General features: G+C 44.0%; 1 protein-coding gene across 2 annotated transcripts in view; it reads right to left on the bottom strand.

The window, feature by feature from the left end:
• col18a1a (collagen type XVIII alpha 1 chain a) overlaps positions 1–21,046 on the bottom strand; it is a 63,119-nt gene that overhangs the window by 23,557 nt on the left and 18,516 nt on the right. The window contains exon 1 of one of the 2 annotated variants that reach the window (XM_062402677.1): positions 7,354–7,795. The exons of the other annotated variant lie outside the window; for it this stretch is intronic. Coding sequence (XP_062258661.1) covers positions 7,354–7,684 — 331 coding nt within the window. The 5' untranslated portion in view covers positions 7,685–7,795. Of the gene's footprint in view, positions 1–7,353; positions 7,796–21,046 lie in introns of those variants that run through there. 2 annotated transcript variants of the gene reach the window in all.

A 21,046-nucleotide genomic window follows, 5' to 3' on the forward strand; every position in this document is an offset into this window, starting at 1 on the left:
GGTCTGCAGTCGGCTGTGTTGAGAGCATAAACATGCAGAGTGTTCAGCCGGACCCGAGGCGCTGCTTTCTGCTTTATAACCTCTCACAGCGGTCTGAATATTCTGCATTCTGTCTGAGGAATATGACGCTCTGTCGTTTGGGTCTGAGCTGCAACAGGCGACCCAGTCAAGCTGAAACAGGACAGCAATAAAAATACCTTCCAGATTTCCCTCGGAAGTTCACCTGGTGCCAATCAGACATATATTTAAAAGTGACACTCAACACTGGCTGTAAATTAAAATATGTTATCAGAAAATATGAAATGAAAATAAAGCATGAAGATGTGTCCAAAGTTACAAAATAATAGAACAGCCCATTTTATAATAGCTACAAATGTGAAAATATATATTTTTGAATCATTTTCTATATAAATTAACTGTGAAATAATGCTCCTCAGTTCAGATTTAAATAAGATCTTTGTGGAAATACAATAAAACAAGAAATATAGCATTGTTTAGGATATTCTGCGCCTCATTCAAAGAGGATATCTGTCCCATATCCATCGAAAGTGCCATTGGGTAAAAACTTAATAAATCTTTCTGTGCATGTAACAGATGTTCTCAGTGGAACTCAGGCTGAGAACAGCAGGTAGGCCGAGGGTCCTCGACTGCTGCATGGATGGCAGTAAACAAATTAAGTGTCATTTGCACGGGGCCGACCAGATGTTTACTCTGATAGCGTCAGAATGAGAAACCTGGAGGGTCTCTGCAAGTGGGCCTGTGCTCACACGTCTGAACCTGGCGCCCTATAGACACCGTCTCTGCCAAGGTGGGACTGAAGAAGGCAGAACCAAGTAGTAAATCAGTGGTGAAATCCATCATGATGGAAAGCACACCATTTTAATTTGTGGAATCCTCCTGCTACAGGTGCTGCAGCCGACATGTCAGCTACCTCTGATACAGAAACACTTCATCACTGCATGATGACTCTTCTTCTGCTTGAGAAGAAAAAGCTCTGAATGACGTTGATTGTGTATAAAAAATACTTGACTTCGTTGTTTATTTGCAAGAAAAAGGTGTTTTGTCAATATGCAGGTAGTCATACAAAAAATCTATTTGATTTTTGTGTAGATTAAACTTCAAGGTCTGTAATAAATTGGAATGTGAGGCACATCTCTAAAACAGAGCCCGGTTGCAGCATGCAGCATTCCTCTAGAGTTCAAACTGAGGCTTCACAGTCACAGTAATATCATCATGTCTCTCTCAAAACATCTGATTCTCTAATGCATTTGGCAAAAGAACCAGCGAACTTCCTTTTGAAAAGCCTGGGACTGTGAATTTCATTCCCGGATGTAACAGCGGATGAAAAGGTTTGATCGGCCTCAGACTTCCATAGGAATGCGTTTCCAATGTGCCTGCAGTGTCAGCAAAGGGCCAGCGGGTCACTCCTTCTCACAGATCAAAAAATCCCCGGGTGTACAAAGGCCGCCACCATTAGCATTTTAAGTGCAATCTCAATTCAGGTCTCCAAACAGCTTTTGTTGTCCGGTGACAGCGTCAAGGCCAATTGGCTGTAGAGAGGAGCTGGTGATGAATGGCGCGCTGCTGGATTTACGGTGCTAGTTTGTCTTGTCAGGCCGACCACTCACTGACCAGGACCTCTCCTTCGGTTCCTCACATTCCAGGAAAACAGTTTGTGATACCCTGTTGATGAAGCCGTTCATATACACAGCGTGAAAGTGTATATACAGCTTTTTGGGAAGTGGAGGGATCCTGTGTGATCCACGGGAAAACATTTGAACATCTGGACAGTGCCAGAAAACTTTACTGTTTCACCGACTTCACTCCATCACCGTTTAAAAGCTCCCTGGAGTCCGGCTGACAGGAGCAGGGATCTCCAGCTCACTGCACAGAGCTGCTCAGGGCTCTCAACCTGTGTTTGGAGAGTCAGGGAACATCACACCCCCGTGAATATGAAAACAAATGTCTACAATCGTGATGCATTCGAAGCATAAACCGTGTTATGGCTTCTGAGCCAATTGACTTTTAAAGGTAAATGAAGTTTGGCCACATGATACAGTGGTTATCTTGTTCTCTGCTTCTTTAATCCCTGTTATATATTTTAGTTTCAAAGTACTGCAACTTTAAATCACTGTGAGATATTCTGATTTATCATGGGTTTAATATGACAAATGCATTTACCTTTAAAAGTTTTGTTTCTTAAGGCTTTTGTCTCAAGAGATATAATAATGTGATTGATTCATGAAACCTGACATGAACTTTTGTAACATTAAACCTAAAGCAGCATGTGGACATATCCTCTAAAGCTCCAAAACCAAGCTCCAGGATAAGGTCTCAAATCTAATTTGTCAACAAACGGACGGTAATAAGAAGACAGCGTGTTTTAAGTATAAGTTATCAACAACATGAATATTATATCTTTCTCCCTGTAAAGTTTATTCCGTGAAGTATCATTAACCCAATGAAGCAGAATGCTCGGAAAAAGATTCGCAAACCCAAACAAACCACATCACAGGCCAGGAAGGAGAACTTTGTGTTGGCTCCCACTAAGCTGTAATCCTGAAACCACTAGAAAGAAGACAGGTCGACCACAGCCTGTGCACTTTGCTCTTTGCGGAAGAAGTAACGTGAGCCTGTTCATGTTCTCTACCTGTATGTTTAGAGCTTTGAAGAAACACACAAGGTGTAAACAAACCCGTCTGCACACACCACAAATATGTCCTCTGAGAATTCAGGAGGAAAATATAGTTTTATGAATATTCCCACATGGAATGGAAATAAGTTTGAATAGGTTAACATCCAGGCAGGGCCCTGCTCTCCTTCAGAAACACATGTCAGAAACTCTTACTCTGAGAGTGTCACAAATGGGCAATTATCCATCTCATCCCTGCGCTTCTGAGCCGTGTTTAGCAACACTGCCTCATCAGTGCTGGTTTCCCTCCTGATGCAACACAAACCAGTGGGGGCAACGGGTTTCTGGCAGCAAAGACCTCGGTCAAGACTGTGCCCATAATTGGAACCCTCCTGAGAGCCGAGTCGAAAATGATTCCCTGGCAGGCGGCTCGCGGTGGAGCCGGAGCCAGCTCCAGATCCCCTTCCTGTCACAAGATGCAATATCAATCTCGGCTCAATGGAAGCACGGTGCTACAAATCAGCATCAGACCACCGGAAAGGTGTAAGAGCCCAAAACACAGAGAACACGGACACAGAGACACCATTAAAGTTTGTATCTTCACAGTTCAGGATCCTTCTCATCGTGGCCTGGGCGCAGGATTCTGTCAGTTTCAATCAAACAGTTAATATCTGACGGTTCATAATGGAGTTTCTCTTATGGGATGTGGCTTTACCATCGAGAACCGGCCCAAAATAAATTGCTGTTGACCTTTCAGACCCTGATATGAATGAGTGCTCATCTTTCAGGCAGGGGGCCGGTAACCATGGAAAAACATCATTAAAAGACCTATTGTGCCCAAACAATCCCCCCCCCCCACCCCCACCCACCGGGGTGGTGAGGGACCACATCTGAGAGATTTCACTAAAAGGTTTCATGCATTGAAATCTCTGCAATTTTCCACTCAGTAATCACCCACACACACATTATATATATATATATATACGCACTTCTATAGGGTACGATATTTCAGTGAATGCTGTGCTCTTTCTGTGTCGGTGGCCCCCTTCTTTAAAAAGAATATACCAACTTAAAAAGCTGTAAATATATCATGAGGCATTCTTTCATGACAGGTCATCGTTCAAGCGCTGCAAGGGGCTGGGATGGTATTAAAGCCCCGGAGCGAGTGCCCTCCTCCCTCACACATCCAGCCACGGAGCTGCAGAGTGGCAGAACCTTCCCAGACGCTGCCCAGTGTGAGCTCTGATTAGTGAATCCTAGAGGTCAAAGCAACTTACGGAGCTTTGTCACACATTATCAGCGACGTCAGTCAGAATATTATTTTACGGATTTATCAGATCACAACACGGCCACATAAGCAGGAGGAGATCGTAAAGTCATAGTTTAAATGAATCTGAAGTTTACAAGTAATCCTCAGGATCTGGCAGCAGAGGAACCTCCCAGGGACAGAACTAAGTAATACATCAAGTTTAATAATCATAAAAAAGTGAGCACTTTCCATTGGAATGCATTTGAATGATTGATTATAGATGGTATTGGTTACGGTGGCTTTCTGTCTATCTCTCCAGTTTCAGGCTTCTTTTACGTGCAGTACAAAACACACCTGCCTTGTCTGTTAACTGGGGCTGAACAATTGACTGAAAATGATTAAATTCATAATATTCAGAACATCCCTGGTTGGTACAGACTGCAAATTAATTCTCACTAAAATCGTGACTCAAAATAATTGTAATATGATTTTATTTTGAGTCTCCTTCAGCCCTGTCATGAGCCTACACTGATCAACATTTACTTCTGTTACCTGATCTATGTTGTGTCAGGGCTGCTGGGATTAGCCCCTATAATATCTCATCTATTTTTAGCTTTATGGGCCAGAAAATTGAACCATAATCCCCTTTACTAAACTTCCTGCTGTAGAGAAACCCCACCCGCAAACACAAAGCTCAAACAATTCACATATACACATCAGCTTGGACCGAGATGTGTCCCTTGAGCCAGAAACTCATGTCCACTCATGTCTGTCCACGGAGCCGGCTGTCAGAGAGATAGCAAAGCTGTAAAAGGACACAGTCTTGAACTCAGTGATATGAAGAGGAGGGCAGCAGAGTGACAAGGGATTTGATTTGTTGGAAACAGGACTGAGGATACAGGATGTTCTCACATGAATCAGTAGCAGCAGTAAATATCTGAGTCATACTCTCCATCAGTTCAAGTCACCAGGGGCAGGGGCTGTGTTTATTACTCTAAATCCTACAGAGGATGCTAAAACACAACATGTCCCCTTAAATGTATCCATAAACTGCCACATTATTATTAGTTCACTGCAATAAATTAACTATTCTGGTATTTGATTTGCCATATTCATTGCACCTGAATCAGTTTTGTCACATACAAGCACATGAGATAAAAACTGCACCCATCTAGAACATACACATCACTCAAGATCAGACAGAAACACATGCTTTTAATGCTGATTCACTTATTTTACGTTAAAACTTTCACCTATTAAGATGTGTTACCTGTGTCAGAGGCTGTCAGAGGTGTTTTTAACATCCCACTGAAAACCACTGATGCAAACATGACTGTTGCTCATGCACGACAACTGACAGTAATCCGTCCGTTTACACAAATGCAAATCAAGCCGCCTGCAAGTCGCTCAGTGTCAAAAGAGACATGCGATTCCACATGCCACAGTATCTTCAGTACTTCATGCACAACTTGTTCACAGAAGAAGGCGTCTGTTTTGTGATTGAGAGAAAAAAGCCAACAGCCAATGTGACAATGGCTAAATGGTCCTTCACTTTATTTCTAAATAACTAAGACAAGAATTGCCTTGGAAAGTATAGATTTTGAGTTTTCAGTTATTTTAGACCAGCATTTAGAAACTGCACTTCAACTGGAAGATAGAAGCTCTTTCAATTCATATCTTATGAGTCATGTCAGCTTGACACCATTTAACACTATGGACTGTTGGTCTGTGGATGTGACGGCTGCTCTGCAGGACAGGAAACAAAATGTATACAAAACCAAGCGCTGTCCCTCTGAGTCAACATGACCCGTTAAATCAATAAGCTCCAGAGGATACGTACATCATCTGGTTTGCTAATGAACCACAACCCCACTGAAGTGTGTGTGTGTGTGTGTGTGTCTGTGTGTGTGAGAGTGAGGAGTAAGTTTCATGCAATCCAAAGGACAACAAGGGAAACACATACAACAGGTTAAACACTGCAAAGCATTCTGGCATCATGCTTGTTAGACTGTGACCATATTAATGTGCCGGACCTTTTACCAAAGAAGTTTTTAACAGGGACACGTGAATTAATTGGGTGGGTTCTGGGAACTGGGTGGAAACACCAGACAAACTGGGGCAGTGGGGATTTTGAAAACTGGTTCAAAGTGAATCCTAATCCTAGGATTCATTCTGAACCAGTGATTACCTTTCTGGTTACTAACTGATAAGCACTGATACCCATCCTCCTCCTCATCTGGTAGAGAGTGGCACTCCACAGGGAGGTGTCCCTCATCCAGGAGCGTCCAGCAACTGTCCCGCAAGACCTCGCAGAAGCTGCGGCAAGGCAACACCGGCGGTGCACCCGGGGGGGAGCCACACTTTGGTACCAGGAGAAGGCAGAAAAACCACTCCACACTATGGTGGCAGCGTGAACTCAACAGCCGTGCCCACTTGTTCAGGAGGGCCTGCACCTCCTCCACACTGCTCTGGTTAAGGTAATTGGGCACAAGAAATCTTTCCCCAAGCATGAAGGAGCAGAACGGAAGTGCTCTGTCCAGCAACAGGCATCGAGGGGGTTCTACTAACAGTGCTGAGTTTGTTACTTCTGTGTGGCTTTCAGCTGTCGGGCTCAATAAAGTGGATTTGCTCGGCTCTTGTTCACTCACGGATGTTTGTGAAGCACCTGAAATTACATTGATTTGACTGGTTGCTACTGCAGCAGTAAGTTCTTGACGTTGTGTAGCTGTGGTTGCAACATAAGTTGTATCTGGTCTCTTGCTCTGTGTCTGTTGTTGGTAAATCAACCTGTTTGGGGTATAAGTCGGTGTTGGGCTTGTAGAAATTGTCTGGCTAACAAATGAAGGTTGGCTAGTCTGTAAAAATTGGTCGGCTAAAACTTGCTGAGCAGCTGTTGACTCACCAGCCGGTAAATGAGTAACTTCCACCATTTGGTTGCCGTAAGTTACTGTGCTGATCTCCACAGAGCTGTTGTCTTCAACTGGAGTTTGAAGATCCCCTGGGGTGAAGCTTGCATGAGAGGGCTTAGTCAAACTGAAGCTACTACTGTTAAGACTTCTAATTCTGCTCGTGTTATTGGGAATTTCAACAAACAAATCCAGACTTTGCTGTGACTTCCTGACTAAAGGATTAAGGTCCTCGTCTGTTCTGTTCTGAATGATTAAGTTCTGATTTAGATCAATTTCCTGGGGGGGCACACTGCCATCTATCCTCTTGTGATCTGTAGGTACGACTGCTTCTTTTTCGGTTTCCTTAAAAATCCTGTGTGTTTCAATTTCAGATCCCTTGCTAGTTTGAGCCACTGTTGTAAATCCAGATTCAAACCTGTCTCCAGAGTCAGACCAGAGATCTGACCCTGGGTCTGCTGCCAATGCAGACTCCAGACCAGGTTTGAGTCCTGATATCTCTCCTGCAAGAATTTCACGATCAAATCCTTCAGACCCCATACCCTTTAATGAAGATGTGCCATTACCAGGTTGGATTACGGGTGACGAAATCCCCATTGGGCCCTTTTCTGTTGTCTGCTCATTCTCCAGTGGCGTGGTTGGTATTAAAGTGGTCAGTGCTGCAGATTCAGTGGTGTCAACCCAAGTCGGCCCAGTCACTTGGATTCCATGTGCCTCATCAATGATCTGTGCTCCAACCTGGGCCTCTGTCGGTTGTTCTCCACTACCTGCCGGACTGCCAGAGCCCTCCTCCATTGTCGGGGCCAGAGTTGTGGTATCAGTCCTGGACCAGAACCAAGCATCAGAGCAGACCACCCACTGGGCCAACAAAAACAAAACTCCAGCCTGGGTCCTCATCTTGGGCACAAAGTCAAGTCTTGTCCAGCTGCTTGATTAGGGTCCCAGAGATGACTAGGACATGTCCACAGAGCCACTACCCTCCTTGCAGACACTTTCCTCCAAGCTCTGTCCCCCACGCACACTCCACTAAGCAGAGAGGAAAAGTGAGGGGGAGTGCCCCATTCAAAAGAGTGAAGGGGGGAGCAGAAGGAGATGTGCTCTGCATTGGCTGCTCTCCCAATATTTCCTCTCCCAACTCCTCCTTCCTTCTCCTCCTCCCTTTGTCACAGCAGTGAAAAGCGATCTCTCCTGCTGACTGATACCTTAGAGCTACAGCTGCCTCGCCTTTCAGTGTACAACACTGATGCTTCCAGTGTCTCAGTGCGGAGAGGGGCAATTTGTTCCCCATGACTTCTTCTCTTTGTTCAAACACGATAATAAGAACCACTACAGATATCGCCTTGAGGAAATAGCAATTTGGGTGAAAATGCAGAGGGAGCCAAAGTTATGGTTAATTTTCACAATTAGATTTAAATTAGTCACATTCCACTTCAAATTTGCAACAAATTACTGAGCAAAGTTTTGCCGTGATATAAAGACATTTTTATTTTGTGTTTTTTACCATTTTAAATCCACATTTAGATGCAACCAGTGGAATTCAAGACATTCCACTGCAAAAACTCAAGACCTGCTCACATTGTCTCAACTCTATAAAATGCAGTTTACTACCCAGTCCAGTTTAGACCAGTCTCCTCACTGCTCGGTGGTTACACAGTAATCCAGGCCCCTCACTTTCTTGTCCAGACGGGTTTTCTCAAACTGCCGACGGGATCAGTTGACAGAGACCCTCCACATCTGCTAATCTCAGATTAGTGATTAAAGGAACAGGAGGTTTGTGCAAGTGTCTCTCTAATAGGGCCGGGGTTTAAAATGAAGACAGATATTTTGCACATGTAACCTGGACTGCTGATAGAATAGATACTCAGGAAATTTGTGCACCATCCACAAACAGCTTATAAAAAGAAAGATGTTGACTAAACTAGGACATATAAAAGAAAATAAGGGATCTCAGTTATGTTATCACAAGACTAGTTTATTTCTGGATTTCTTGCCCCAATGAAAGTCTGAGTTTGTGTTGTGTCATATGAAAATCAGCTTCCTTTTGGGCAAACATGAGCAAAGGGGACTCGTGATTGTCTTTGGCCGGAGCCCATCTCAGTTCTCTGCTTATTTATTTTTTATTAATAAGAACATTTATTCTTCAAGGAACAGAAGAGAAAAAATAACTTGGGTGAAGCCAGTTGGGGAGGGTGTGTGTTTGGGTTGCCCTCTGGGAGGGAAGGAGTTAACATTCTTGACTGTTCCCATGTAATCGTTCACTCTAGAAGCCGTCAAAAAATAGACAATTTAATTATGGCCATGAGAAAACACGAAGAATGAAAAGTTGCTCAGGAAAAATAAGTTATTTTCAAGGTGACTTCCAAGACGGACCAAAGGGACGATCACCAAATGTTAAAGGAAACCAGCATTTCTGTGGATCGACCAACTCAATGATCAAAGACATTTTCAGTTTCAATTTGTCAGTGTGTAAAAACCAAAATAAACACTGTTTATAGAAGGAACTCTGTTAAACAGACCCTGAGGTAATGAAGTCCGTCTTGTGACAGGTAATGATTAGCCTCAAACATCAAAACCCCTCTCATGGACTCTAGTGGCTAATTGTATTATTGAGCAGGTTCGGATTACAGAACATCATTAAAGCATTGAGCCTTTTCATATTTATACCAGGGCTGTTCAGAACCAGATCAATGTGGCAGAGGTTACAAAACTGAAATGCAAAATCCAGACAAAGAGAAACTGTCAGAAGCAGAACTCCTCGTCTGGAGATTCCAGTTAGAGCGGGGTTCTTCCAAAGATGACACCCAAAGAGCCGCAGGTTGTTTTTATACCATTTGATTAAAAGTTGAAGAAAGTGGAAAACTTGCCAAAACAGACTTGGGTGGCCGAGCACACCCGCTGACGCATTGTCAAGAGTCTCCTCTGCAGATTCAGTAAAAGCTTCACTGACAAGGAAAAGTCTAAATCACACCGGATGACGTCACTGCAGTCACGCTTTTTGAGTGACAGCTTTTACAGCAAAGATCTGACGTGTTCTGCAGGAGAAGAACATGTTCCTCTTTTAAACATACTTTTAATTAAAGAACAACCTCAGGGTGTGAGAGTTATCAAGAGGAATCCTGTTTTCATTTGTAATGACAACAGGTCCTTACAGTTAGCGTGGCTGAAAGGTTTACACTGTATTACTACCTGCATTATTTCAGAAAGTGCAGAGCTGCATCTCCACACAGGATGTGTTCAGGCCTAGTGTTGAGCACAGATCACCCATGTTTAGCTCAGAACGCAGCAAACTGCATAAACAACACTTCAGGTCACGTTAACATGTGTTTGATGTGAGGGAAACCTGAGCTGCCGTGCAGACACCTGCCCTGAACAGCATGCGGGTGTGTGTTCGGCTGAGAAACGCTGGGCTGGATCTTTCTGTGCAGTTGACAGCTGGATGTTTTGGGTTTGTTAATACAAGGGTGATATTTGTAATGAATGTTAATATTTGACATGACTTGTAACCATCAGTTATGAGTCAGAGCTAAACTAAAATCAAACAGCAACAATATATTATGTTTTTCTTATTTTTCTTTGATTGCAAATTCAGTGATTCTCACTCTAAAGCTTTTCAAGGGTCAAAGAGATTCTTGTTTCCCTCTTGACATTCTGGGGACTTGTTGTCAAACACCGCACTATAATCTCCTGTTGTAATTGGGAGTTTGCAGAACTTCTTCACAGCAGATAAAACCAATAATCAAACCAAAACGAATTCCATGGCTCGATACCAAAGCTGCTTTCAGACATGCACTGAACTCCAGGTAATCTCCTGAGATTATCCCTGAGATCACAAATGTTCGAGTTAGTTGCTCTGGACATTCTCCAGAGTTTTTCCTGACTGAGCTGAAAGTGAGAAAAGAGCTGGAGATGATCTGCAGGATTCACCACCAGTGAGAGGCTCCCTTGATGTTTCTAACATGTGATTGACGCAAAGGAATAGAAATATCTCATGATTTCTGCTCATGTGTTTAAAATAAATAACCCATTATATCATTACATTGAAAGTAATTTGTCTATGACACATGGAGGCAGCTCTGGAATCTAAAAGTTGACTATGAAAGTGTTAAACTCAAGCTTTTACAGTCCCATTTTGTTTACGCCATAAATACAATCTATGTTTTATCCTTCCGGACAAACAAAGACTGCCTTTATTACACCAGTGTAGATGTTGCACGGTGGTATCCCCTATAAACTCCTGCAGCGTCTGTGACCTGTGAAACCCTGAGACGCTTGAGCCCCGGCTGAGCTGAAATTCCAGGCCTCCCTAGTGTCCGTCCTCACAATGCACGGACAAAAGCATGAAACCTAAGACCAGGAGTGAGTCTGAGGCCCCGGGACCATCAGTGGGAGGATAAATGATCGACTAATTACAACGCACACAAAACCCGCCGAACATAATCCACGAGTGGGGCCGAGGGCGTCCAATCATGTGTCACTGCCTGCCGGTATTTTGTGCCACGCTGAGTGTCCCTCAGGAATCACATTTCATCTTCATAGGGCAAGTTTTCATTGGTACTAAATATAGCTTAAGTGAATAATTGAAGAACACGAGATCATACACCTGCAACGCAATGTCCTGGTACTGCAAGGGGGGGGGGGGGGGGGGGGGGGGGGGGGGGGCATTTAAAGTTAAACTTCCCTGCAACTTAAACATTAACCCAACACTGCAGCTGCTTCCTGAATTCTCCCAACATGAGTCTGTCTTGGTCTTGTGTTGTTATGTGAAGGCTTAGTGAGGATTCTGCTGCGTGTCCACAGTGTGCGTCCCTCTGGCCTGAGGTGGAGCCGCTGCACAAACACAGGTCGACAATTCAGAAACGCAAAGGGTCTATCTTCTCTGCAGCCTTCAGAACAGCTAGAGGGCCTTTTGGCTAACCCCCCCCCCCCCCCCGAAAAAAATAAGGCCCTGCACCTTCACTGGTGTTATTTCAGCAAGTGGGGGTCGTTGACCTCCTGCTGTGAGTCGTAGTGCGGCTGCTGTCTCAGTGGTAACACAAGCATTTAGCTCCGAGACACTGAGCGCTGGGGGGTTTAAATGACACAACACAACTTAGGTCGTCCAGACAATGGTGGATGAGCCCACATTTGGACCCACACACACACACACAGACGCACAAATAAACTGTGGGTTGCAGTTGCACAGCACGACACAGCTGAGCAGCATTGTAAACAGCAAGATAAACATATACAAACCACCCCAGTGAACATATGTCTGTAACACACACACGCACGCACACAAACTTTTGTACTTCTATCTTAGTGGGAACATTCATTGGCATAATGCATTCCCTAGCCCCCCCACCCTAATCTTAACCATCACAACTAAATGCCTAACCCTAACCCTAAACTAATTCTAACCCTCATAACTATACACACACACATACACACACACACACACACAGTGGTGAATCAGGCTACATAAAGGGACTATTGAGTGGCCTTTGAGTAAATTTAAAGCCTCTTGCGAAGACAGGTCTTAAATCAGCAGTTTGTGGTAATGTCCTGTTGTCTCCTGTCCCCTGTCCCAGTCCCGTGGGAAGTGAAGTGTAATCTACAGTTTGTCCCAGAACGTAAACTTGACTTTCTTGGGAGTAAAGGTCAGATTGATGGCAAGGACAGTGGCACCAGAGAGTGAAGGATGTTTTCCACTGGTCAAAAAAAGAACTCACATACGCCCACTAACATCCGGCCTTTGTCCTCAATGTGAATGGACACAGAATTCACACCCGGGTTCAAAGGACTCTACAGTCGATATGGATTTTAATCAGCTCCGATCAGCAGTGATGGAAACGTGATATAAAGGGTAACGTGGTAATTTGGCAACACAACGAGGTGAGAGGGCAATTTCAGTTTTCGGTGCATTCCTGATGTCGAACAACACAAAGGCAAATCGCACTGGGAAAGAAGTTAATCACCTTTTTAGAAGGTTTGAGTGTCACCCACTGACTGAATGCTAGGATCTGGAGAATGAGCAGCTTTAGCTTGAGTCCTTTTGTATCATCAGCGTCAATGTATGTTAGAAGGTTCATTTAAAATGGCAGCAGGAGACAAGCAGCCCATGGGCACACCACAGTGTTCACACATCTTCTTTAACATCTCTGAGCTCTTCAGCCAGTGAATGTGAGTCACTGTGTGTGTCTGTGTGTGTGTGTGTGAGAGGCAAAGAATGGAAGGTGGGGGGTTGGCTGACAGAAGAGAGGTCAGAAGGTCACAGCTATCAGATTAGGAGGGAAATGGGTCCTGCCGCCCACAAATAGAGACTTATCACAGAGCTGCAGGAGAGAGGCTGTGAGTGAGTGACCCTGCCCGGTGCCTGTAGAACACTCTCAGTCACACATGTTGTTTGTGACTTTAACACAGTTGGTGTGTGTGTTTGTGTTGGATAGATGCACAATGAGTTTCATACTTACACTGCATGTTACAGTGGTCAAAGCTGAACAAATTATCAATTGCTTTGTTGCTATATTAATATATTTACTTTATTTTACCTCAATGTCATTGTCAGACTATTAATAAAATGTTTTATGGACAAAAGAAATGTATAAACCAATTAATGAATGACAATAGGATCATAAGTTGTGGCTCTAAATGATAATCAAGGCCTTTCCTTCTGTTCTATTGATAATTTCCCTTCCATTTTTAAAAGTGTGTCCGTCCACAAGAACACAAAAACTACAAAATGCTCAAACAAGCATGCTGTGCCACCAGGGGGCGATGAAGTCTACAGCAATGATCAGTCAAATACCAGAGAACAACACTGGGCGAGGCACACGCCCTCTGGAAAAGTGAAGCTAAATTTAGCAGCAAAATTTTAATTAGACTAATTCGACTGATGTAGAAAACCTGTATATATCTGTTACTGCTGTTGCCTTTGGCTCATGTTCACTTCACAAAGCAGAAGTGAGCCTGAGCGAAGTAAACTGTGATGTCATTGTTTCCCAAATGCTTCACTTTACATTGACACAATTGGACTGACAGGAAGTGGAGTTATTTGGAATTCTGCCCTTTGGAAGGCGTTTGTAATAAAAAAAGTCCATAAAGCTGAAAGTGTGTTTCTCTTTTAACGTGTTTTTTAACAACCGTTCTCATTTAACTATCAGCCGTTAGTTGTAAACACAACATTGTCTCAGGAGAGTCTCCAGCACTGACTCTGAATCCAAAGATTCAACAAAGAACTTTCCCCTCTACATATCCACCTCTATATAACTGTAACTACTGCTTGTGCTGAAAGGCAGCACAGATCCCTTATTGGCCCTTCGGAGCTAAGCTGCATCCTTCCCCTGAAGGATCCAGTGTCCTGTGCAAAGAGACAGAGCTTCAGACAGAGCCCTGCGGGGCTCCTCACAGTCCTGCTCAGGCAAGCAGAAACAGCTCGGCTGTCACTCTGAATAAGACACATTCCAAAACAACAAGAGACGACGTAGCCCCTGGTGCCTAAACAACGGTTACAGTATGGCAGAGAGAGGGGGGGCACCGTACTCTATGTAGCACAGAACAAAGGGCTTCCCTGTTTTTCCACATTTAGTGCATTAAAGAAATGTTGTTTCCTCTGCTAACGCCATCACATCAAAGCTCAATTGGTTTTTCTCTACACGCAGGGAACCCTGGGAAGACGGCAGCAACACGTTCCACTCAATTTGAAAAGACCACGAAATGCCCCCCGCTGAGAGAATGGGCTGATTGGCTCCTTCGACCTTTAATCAAAACCTACAGAACATCTTTGTTTAGGGAAACGCACCAGTGGAACAGAGGACGTTAAACTCTTTACATGTTTTACACAAATAAACAACAGGGTCGACTTTTATAACTCAGTCAAGATGGACTCATTTCTTTATTCTATAAGCTTGTTGCCAAAAGTTGGGAAACTGCTGCTTGAAATGCTGCTTCCTTTCCAGTGAACCTTCAAACTCATCAAGGACTTCTTGAAGAGTTCTTGTACCTGGAGTGCCTCCACTAATTAGTACAGAGTCGAGTCAGAGCATCCAGGAAATGTACTGTAATTGGCCCAAAGTGCCCGTGAGGTGTTATCTCAGCTAATGACAGACGGCGTGTTGATTCTTCTGCCTGAAACAAAAAAGCTCCCTGATCTGAGTGGAGTCTGAAGCTGAAACTTCACAGTGCACTACTCTAATAGCTGTTTACCATTGAAGTGCATATTGGCCACGACAGAGTACTTGTTACACTCTGACATTTAGGAGTTGTGTGACTGGTTCATAGCTGTTTTTATTGCCACCTATTACACGCTATTAGCAGCAGGTGTTTTTCGAGTAAGGAAGACTATCTCCATTGTCCTGAAGGACCCTGAAGATACACACTCCTCACCGCGGACTTACACACTAAGCAGTAAGATACACATGCGTGACAGATTTCCAGCCGCAGCAGGAGCTTCAGAGAGTTTGATTGTGCAACAGAATATTTCTACCAGAGGCATCACATCACCATCCAGAGAGGGGAGGTGCAACTGTGGGGAAATAGCTCCCTCTAACGTCCACATGTAGTATAACACATATAGACTGACTGCTTTGCCACTAAAGTAAATTTAAAATGCAACCACGCTGGAATGAAACATGCTCATTCCTCCCAACATGGATTCACAGTCGCATGAGGAGGAAGACATCCTGTGTGACTGCTGCTGCCGACTCCAGCACATGACACTGGACAGGTGCGGCTCTCCCAGCAAAACCACACCTGTGGGAAATCAAACACACCGTCTCTGAGGCCTGTCAGCAACAGTACGTCATGGCAGGTGTAGCCCACAGTCAAGACACTAAGGGAGGGGGGGGGGGGGTTTAGGGGTGGTGATTGGTTCTTCAAGGGCGTGCGTCTGATGTCAATTCGGCTTTTATATTCACTAACTTTTTTTTTACATAGGGTACAGTTTGAATGGAGAAAAGGAATGACCTGTGATATCATTATAGTTTTATTAGCAGCGGGATCAATGTCCTCGTCATTCAAAGATTAAAAAGCAGCTGTTTCTTCTTCTGTTGTTTAATGTTGTCTCAACCTTAACGTAATTTATTCTAGAGTCCAAATGATAAAAGTAAGTGTTATATACTCTTATGTTAGCTATGCTTTCTGAAAGACATTCAAGAAATATGCAATGGTGCTTTAATTGGAAGGATGTGTTGCCAGGAAAAAGGGTATTTCGGGACAGATGGAGAAAGTTTATTTAAGCTGAGGGCTGGAATTAAATTTAGATCAAATCAATTTAGTTGTTTAGTTAATTTATTTTTTTACTTAAAGTTAATAAAGTTGGTGGGGCTGTTAGTAATGCTGTGATACTATATGTATGAGTCAGATTTGTTATTGTTTAGATAAGGACCAAGTCTATCTCTCTTGTTCTGACTGGACTCTGGTCTGTTGTTCTGCACCGAGCCACCACCTGTTACTTGATATCAAACTGAACCGATAAGGAAGAAGGTCCAGCCCGAACGAGGTAAGCCTGAAAGCTCCCTGAGATAATAAAGTCATTAGAACGTGTTTGGTTTGGTCAGCTCCACTGTCGCAGAGAGGCCCCACCACACCTGCACTGATGTCACAGCACAAAGCAAAAAAAACACAAACACGTGTTCACAGTTGTTCTGTTTCGTGATGAGGGGACTGACCCATCAAGCCCCTCGAGTGCCGCCTGCTTGACATTTAATAGCCCGTGAGATGACTCGCACAGAAACATATGGAAAGATTATAGAATCACACTCGCTGCCAGAGTAAACCTCTGCTCCGGTCCACTGAGTTATTCCACACAGATTTTTTAAGAGAAAAGCAACATGATCTCCAGAAACTTATGGAAGATATAGAAAAGAATGTGTTAACGCAGCTTCGGTCACTTATGCTGTTCTCTGCTCTCAACAGTAGAGGGCGACCAAATCACTGTGTGGTCTGCTGCGGGTTTCTACGGGACACTGACCTCAATACAGGCCAAGGCGCTAAAGTCACAGGGCTGTCATTAACACACACACACACAGACACACACACACCAACTGAGGGACAGGTTGGGCCGACAAACAGGATGACAAAGTCCATCAAGGTCAAATCTAAATATTTAAGGTCACCACTGGAAACAGACCTTAAATATGTAGTTTCACTAACTTGCAGCAAAGTGCCGTGTTGGTCGAGCAGTTCCTCCAACTTTCAACAGCAGCTACAGAGAATTCCACTTAACTTCATTTATAATTCATGTTAAAGTATATACTTAACTTCCCTTCTGATTTCTGATGATCACTAGTTTCAACATAAGACAACTAACAACATGCTGCAGATGTATTAACATCCATCAAAAAATCAATTTACAAAGGCAGAAAGCTCCGCGTGCCGCGTTGTGAGTCTGTGGCTGAACTTGAAGTGAAGGGTCTTCTTACTCTGACAAATCATTTACCTGCTTTCTGGACCTGAGAAGAAAGAAGAGGGACACTCCCTCACCTGGAATCCAGACCCTGCTTGTCTACCAGGGGCAGGGCCGGAGGGTCACGGAGTTTAAAACGTCCCATTCAAGGTTATTTACTCATTTACTATAGATTATCGGGGTCTGGAACAGGAGAGCATATACGGTACAAGCTATTATTAATGGCTAATATTCAAACAAAGATTGCAGGAGTTGAGCTTTCTCTTTCTAAGAGGAGCAGCGTCCTTCTCAGGCACCGGGTGGCTGGAGGGTCACTAATTTAACACCGGGGAGCATCTGTGAAATTCTGGACCGGAGGCCTGAATGAATCATCTGCTTTGGTGAACTGGCAAAAAGATGTCCTGGAGCAAGACACTTCACCTTCCACTGGAGCTGCTGGCTGCACTGATGATAAATGACGGAGGATTGAGAGCATAGTTCCACCACTTCACCCAAGTTTAACCTGGTTTTCAGCTTGGATTTGATTTGTTCATGTACTGAATGGTTGTGCACCAACCAGTGAATTACAGCTGTTTCCCTTACACCCAAATCAACTGGTACTATATTAATGCCACCTATCTTCTGATTGATTTCTGCTCAATGTGTGTTCACCTGCAGGAAAGAGAAAGGGGACGGGTTCATATCTCTAAACCCATGTTGAGGTGAGTGTGAGAAGGTGCAGAGGTTAGTGGAGGAATTGCTCCCACCAGCTGTTTCCCTGCCGAACAGGACAGTCCATGCACAGCAAGTCTGAACTCTTCCTTCCACCAGACATCTGACACACATGAAAGACGCCAAGGGGTCCAATTTGGGGCCAAATACCGGGGCCATATTTTGTCACCTCATAAAAAACGTCAAGATTCCACGCAAAAGCCAATGTTTAAGAAAATCCACTCAACCTGCAAAAAAAAACTGAGCAGCGTTTATCACCGATACTTGAGAGAAAGAGAGAGATGAAAACCACTGGCTGAAGATCAGAAGGTAAAATAATTTGGGGTTTTGCAGATAGGGCTCATCGCCGATCAAAGCGGGATCCTGGCGCTCGCCACCTGATCAGCTGCAGCGTTCAGTTCAGGGAATGTTCGTCCGGACGGTGACGACAACGCTGTCATGCTCACGTCCCACAGGGAGGAGGCGACGTGGAGATCGGAAGTCCGGGGTTAGCAGTGTTGACTTTGGGGATTAGGATCCATAACCGGATGGGCAGAAAGAGAACAAAATTATCCAGATACTTCTTTGAGAGACGTGTGTGTTGTGTGTGTGTGTGTGTGTGTGTGTGTGTGTGTGTGTGTGTGTGTTTGTGTCTGTCTGTCTGCAGGGACTTGGAAAACAGAACTGGCATCCTTTAAAGAGAACCCTTGACCTTTCTGTTTTCCCTCAGAAAGGCTGTTGCTGTCTCTTACTCCGCGACATGTCTGTGCACATTCATACACTGCGTCCATCTCCCGGGGATTCGTTCCAAGTCCATATTTATTTTTTCTGAGCGTGATTGTTGTTTTTACTATTATCCTTTCCCACATGAGCGGTAAGAGATGAATGTGGGTTATGAGAATTTCTGTTGATAGAGTCGTGTCAGGGACGTGTAGGGAGAAAACCCCTGATCCTCGAGCAGCAACACAAACCAAAACACAAACTGACGTCAACATTCAGATTGTGTTGCCCAGTTTTACGGTAACAATCCGAGGAAGACGAGGAAACAGCAAAATCAATCAAATGCTTATAAATCCGTTTCAAAACTTCCTCAGTACGAGTAAAGCTGTTGCTGCTTTGCATCTTTTTAAGGAGTTCTGCCTTTAATCAGCAGGAAACTTGATGTTTGAAGTAAAAAGTAAGAACAGCTGTTTCAAGTCCCAGATTCCTTAAAGCTGAATTAAACAAGATGAAGAAAACAAGGGCAAAGTGTAAAGAATGAAGCTTTGTGTGAAAAGGAGGGAAAATGGCGTGTTTGTTTGTTCTCGCCACGTTTAATTCGCCGTGAAAGACGTCATTAACATGATAACCCCACGATATGAAAAAAGAAAAAGCCTCATTGTTGTGGCCAGGTTCTCTTTTATGTGGGATTTGACTCGATCATTAGCTTTTGTAACAAGTCTTCACTCACGTTCTTTGGAAAAAACGTCCTGCAACACACATTGAAAGTAGATTTTTAGTGGTGGTGACCTCAGACATGGTCGACAGGCTGGTAACCACCGTGGCTCTGCCAGGAACTGACTGGGACGGGGATGAGCTGAGACACGAAGTCAGACAAGTGATTCTTCTTTTTTTCATTAAAGATCTGAAGCATTCTTTAAGGTTATTTATCCTCATCTCACACCACGAGCTGTTCTCTTGTGTAGTTCATAAATAGTACAAACCGTAGGAGACAGACAAAAGTCGTATATCTACATCAACTACTGTCCATGTTCGTCTGAGGAGCTCGGGCTGTGGAGGGAGAAGTGATTTCATGTGTCACGGTTGCTGGAGAACAATCAAAGCGAAGCATCAGGGACTCGGCGTATGAGATTGAGATTATACCTCCCCCTCAGACAGCCTGTGTTTCCGCTCGCTGACTCACGCCAAGATGAGTTCTGTGTTCTGTGTTTAAACAGCGTGAGTCAGTATAAGCGGAGGTAAACTTAGGAAACTTCTCCCACACATGCAGATGGAGGGGAAATACCTTTTCCAAAAGCAGACAGAGACTGGTCTTTGCATGCAAACATTTAAACCTGCACAAATATTTATGCCACAGTTACAGAGAGGCCTGCACAAGACAACACAATATCTCTGCAACAGATTCAAGCCAGACTTGAAAACACTCACTTAAACTGATTCTATCCTCAGTTCGACTCGCACTCTCTAAATCGAATGTTGCTTTGTGGGTCTGGTTTTGACACGTTTAAGGTTCATTGTGTCTCTGAGCTCGCATCAAACCGAACAACCCCGTTAAAGGAGCTGAAGGAGCAGGAATTAAGCCTCAGACTTCACAATTCATTGGGCAATTCCAGCAATATCAGCCAGGCCATTCGCTCAGCCTGTTAATCCCAACCTGAATGAAGCATGTGTTTAAACATCAAAAGGTCCTTGGACTGTGGCCGTAAGAGGAGCATTCTTCTGTGACCAGGCCAATGAAAGGGAGACGTTTCCAGAACCCTCGCTCCACAGACCGAGCTTCAAGCCCCCCTCCCGAAAGTAATCTATTACAAAACAATAAAATGACGTGAACAAATTCCAATACCAGTACGGTTGTAATCTAACTAGTTGCACATCGTTGTGGGGTTAACAAGCAGAACGAAATCTCAACTAGAACACATTACACCTATTTTATTGCATTTTTCATGTGATTTATTTGGTCCAATCATAATCGAGGGATCGCATCTGCAGTTAAAGGTTTAATTCGGTCAAGATGGAAAATAAGCTTGAGATCTCAGACCCCCTGGATGCACTGAAGTCAGCAGTGTGGGAACATGTTGCCAGTTTCAAAGGGAACCGTTCTCCCAGCTCAGCAGATCTGTTCCGAGCATCCACTTGTTGAGGAAAGGCCGGGATAAAAAAGAGGAAATTATGCGGCTTTGCATGCTCGGTGGAACTTTATCTCCGTAATCCGCTGCAAGCGAAGAAGCTGTTTGCAGATCAAAGCTTCCATGCGAGACACGACAATACAAGCAGGCAGAGGCAGCCAAGAAAAGTGCTGACTCATCATCACATTACAGCGGAGTATCCCAAGTCCCACAAAGCAGGATGAGGACCACAGTGTGTTTTAAGTGTTAAGTTCACACCAGGTTTGATATCAGGTAACTGGGTTCTTAACATTTTGATTTAATTTCATATTTTTTGTACAGTTGGGAACACGCCGGGGAACA

The sequence above is a fragment of the Platichthys flesus genome, chromosome 13, assembly GCF_949316205.1.
Source record: "Platichthys flesus chromosome 13, fPlaFle2.1, whole genome shotgun sequence".
NCBI classification, from domain to species: Eukaryota; Metazoa; Chordata; class Actinopteri; order Pleuronectiformes; family Pleuronectidae; genus Platichthys; species Platichthys flesus.